The sequence below is a fragment of the Scyliorhinus torazame genome, unplaced genomic scaffold (genome assembly GCF_047496885.1).
Source record: "Scyliorhinus torazame isolate Kashiwa2021f unplaced genomic scaffold, sScyTor2.1 scaffold_431, whole genome shotgun sequence".
Taxonomy (NCBI): domain Eukaryota; kingdom Metazoa; phylum Chordata; class Chondrichthyes; order Carcharhiniformes; family Scyliorhinidae; genus Scyliorhinus; species Scyliorhinus torazame.
The window spans coordinates 1-2,880 of record NW_027308158.1 but is presented as its reverse complement, the minus strand read 5'-3'; the positions used below and the strand labels follow the sequence as shown (position 1 = coordinate 2,880).

Sequence of the window (2,880 nt, the reverse complement as noted above, 5' to 3'; positions counted from 1 at the left end):
CAGGGAGATATCTGTACACTGACTGGTGTCTCTCAGTCCTCTCTCTCTCAGGGAGATATCTGTACGCTGACTGGTGTCTCTCAGTCCCCTCTCTCTCAGGGAGATATCTGTACACTGACTGGTGTCTCTCAGTCCCCTCTCTCTCAGGGAGATATCTGTACACTGACTGGTGTCTCTCAGTCTCCCTCTCTCTCAGGGAGATATCTGTACACTGACTGGTGTCTCTCAGTCCCCCCTCTCTCTCAGGGAGATATCTGTACACTGACTGGTGTCTCTCAGTCCCCTCTCTCTCTCAGGGAGATATCTGTACACTGACTGGTGTCTCTCAGTCCCCCCTCTCTCTCAGGGAGATATCTGTACACTGACTGGTGTCTCTCAGTCCCCTCTCTCTCTCTCAGGGAGATATCTGTACACTGACTGGTGTCTCTCAGTCCCCTCTCTCTCTCAGGGAGATATCTGTACACTGACTGGTGTCTCTCAATCCCCCCTCTCTCCCACAGGGAGATATCTGTACACTGACTGGTGTCTCACAGTCCCCTCTCTCTCAGGGAGATATCTGTACACTGACTGGTGTCTCTCAGTCCCCCCCCTCTCTCTCAGGGAGATATCTGTACACTGACTGGTGTCTCTCAGTCCTCTCTCTCTCAGGGAGATATCTGTACACTGACTGGTGTCTCTCAGTCCCCTCTCTCTCTCTCTCTCAGGGAGATATCTGTACACTGACTGGTGTCTCTCAGTCCCCTCTCTCTCTCAGGGAGATATCTGTACACTGACTGGTGTCTCTCAGTCCCCTCTCTCTCTCGGGGAGATATCTGTACACTGACTGGTGTCTCTCAGTCCTCTCTCTCTCTCAGGGAGATATCTGTACACTGACTGGTGTCTCTCAGTCCCCTCTCTCTCTCAGGGAGATATCTGTACACTGACTGGTGTCTCTCAGTCCCCCCTCTCTCTCACAGGGCGATATCTGTACACTGACGGATGTCTTGTTGCATGCAACGTCCAAGTCGCTGTCCAGTCTCTGTCCAGTCGCAGCAATCGAGCGGATAATCAGACCAGCCTCACGTTTCCACCAAAGCTTTATTCGGTTTTGGACAGTCTGTTAAAGCTGACAGTGCAGCTCGAGAATGGTGGAGGCAGTGATCGCAAACGTTCCCGGCCTTGGGTCACTGTCTGTGCGGAGTCTGCACGTTCTCCCCGTGCCTGCGTGGGTTTCCTCCGGGTGCTCCGGTTTCCTCCCACAAGTCCCGAAAGACGCGCTTGTTAGGTGAATTAGACATTCTGAATTCTCCCTCTGTGACCCGAACAGGCGCCGGAGTGTGGTGACGAGGGGATTTTCACAGTAACTTCATTGCAGTGTTCGTGTCAGCCCACTTGTGACACTGATTATTATTATTACGGCCGGTGAAAATAGTCTCGATTTTCATGGCGCAGATACCAGAAGAGGGTGGGTTGAATCCCTTCGCCCGGGGAGGGGAGTGGGGAATTTAGTGTTTCCAGCTTGGCTCTGTACAGTCTTACGTCTAAATAAACACCACAGTCACTCTTAGCCTGTAACCGGGGTGCCTTCCTGCCTATTTGGAGCTGCGTTCCTCGTCCTCGGCGCAAATGGAAGAGCAGAAACGGCTGTTCCCGGATCGAACCCCGCAGCCCTCGCAAGTTGATCGGCGACTGACGGTGTGTTTGGATGGCTGAGGCTTTGGGGATTTTTTTTTTCAAACGGGGGGCTGGATCTTACGCGGCATAGGGGAAGAGATGGATTTGGGGGCCAGCGCTCGTAAAGGGGCGGGGGGGGTCTCCCTACCCACCCCACCCTCTAGAGAGAGGGAATCATGTCAAGACCGGCGTCTTCGTGTCTTGGGGCGCGCACTGGTGCCCGTGGAAGCCCTCTGAGTTGCGGAACTGCCCGCCGCAGTCGGCGCAGGTGCGCGGCCCCTTCCAGGCGGCGTGGACGCGCTGGTGGCGGCCCAGCACCGAGGCCCGTGCGAATCCGCGGCCGCACACGGGGCACTTGTGGGGCCGCTCCTGGCTGTGGGTGCTGCGGTGCTGGGCTAAGGTGGAGGACTTGGCGAAGGCCTTGGCGCAGAGCGGGCAGGGGTAGAGGCGCTCGCCCCGGTGCCCCCGCTGGTGCTGCAGGAGGCTGGAGGAGTAGCGGAACTCCTTGGGGCAGTCGGGGCAGCGGAAGGGCCGCTCGCCCGTGTGGCTGCGCTGGTGGCTGCGCAGGCTGGAGGGGTCGCTGAAGCGTTTCTCGCAGGCCCCGCAGCGGAAGGGCTTCTCGCCCGTGTGGGTGCGCTGGTGGATGACCAGCATGCACGAGCGGCTGAAGGCCTTGGCGCAGAAGGGGCAGGCGAACGGGCGCTCACCCGTGTGGGTCCGCTGGTGGCGGCGGAGGCTGGACAGCTCGCTGAAGCCCTTGTGGCAGGTGGGGCAGTCGAAGGGCCGCTCGCCCGTGTGCGTCCGCTCGTGGCGCCGCAGGTTGGACAGCAGGTTGAAGTCCTTGCCGCACACCCTGCAGCCGAAGGGCTTCTCCCCCGAGTGGACGCGCAGGTGCTGCTTGAGGTTGGAGTACTTGTTGAAGGTGCGCCCGCACTCGCTGCAGATGTAGCTCTTGCGGCCGCCCCCGGCGGGCGGGCGAGGCGGGTCTCCTCCCCCGGGCAGCTCCGCCCGCGTCCCCTCCGCCCCCTCCTCGGCGGCCATGGGCGCCCGCTCGACGATTCAAACTCCTCTCTTTTCCCCCCCCCACCCCAGCTTGCGTGCGGGGGGGGGGGCGGTGACCTGCAAGATAGAACAGTCAGATAGGGCGAGGCGATGGTGGGTTTTGCATTCGCTCTGGGAGAGGAGATCGGAGTGGATCGATCCGCCGCGTTACCCCCCTACCGAGGG

The 2,880-nt window shown here is 59.7% G+C and overlaps 1 protein-coding gene across 1 annotated transcript; it reads right to left on the bottom strand.

Annotated features, from left to right (window-relative positions):
- Positions 1-1,058: 1,058 nt before the first annotated feature.
- Positions 1,059-2,858, bottom strand: LOC140406286 (uncharacterized). The gene has a single exon (XM_072494399.1). The coding sequence runs from the start codon at positions 2,692-2,694 to the stop codon at positions 1,828-1,830; it is 867 nt and encodes a 288-aa protein (XP_072350500.1). The 5' UTR covers positions 2,695-2,858; the 3' UTR covers positions 1,059-1,827.
- Positions 2,859-2,880: the final 22 nt, after the last annotated feature.

Coding starts and splice junctions, on each gene's coding strand:
- LOC140406286 (XM_072494399.1), bottom strand. CDS start 2,694: ATGGCCGCCGAGGAGGGGGCGGAGGGGACGCGGGCGGAGCTGCCCGGG.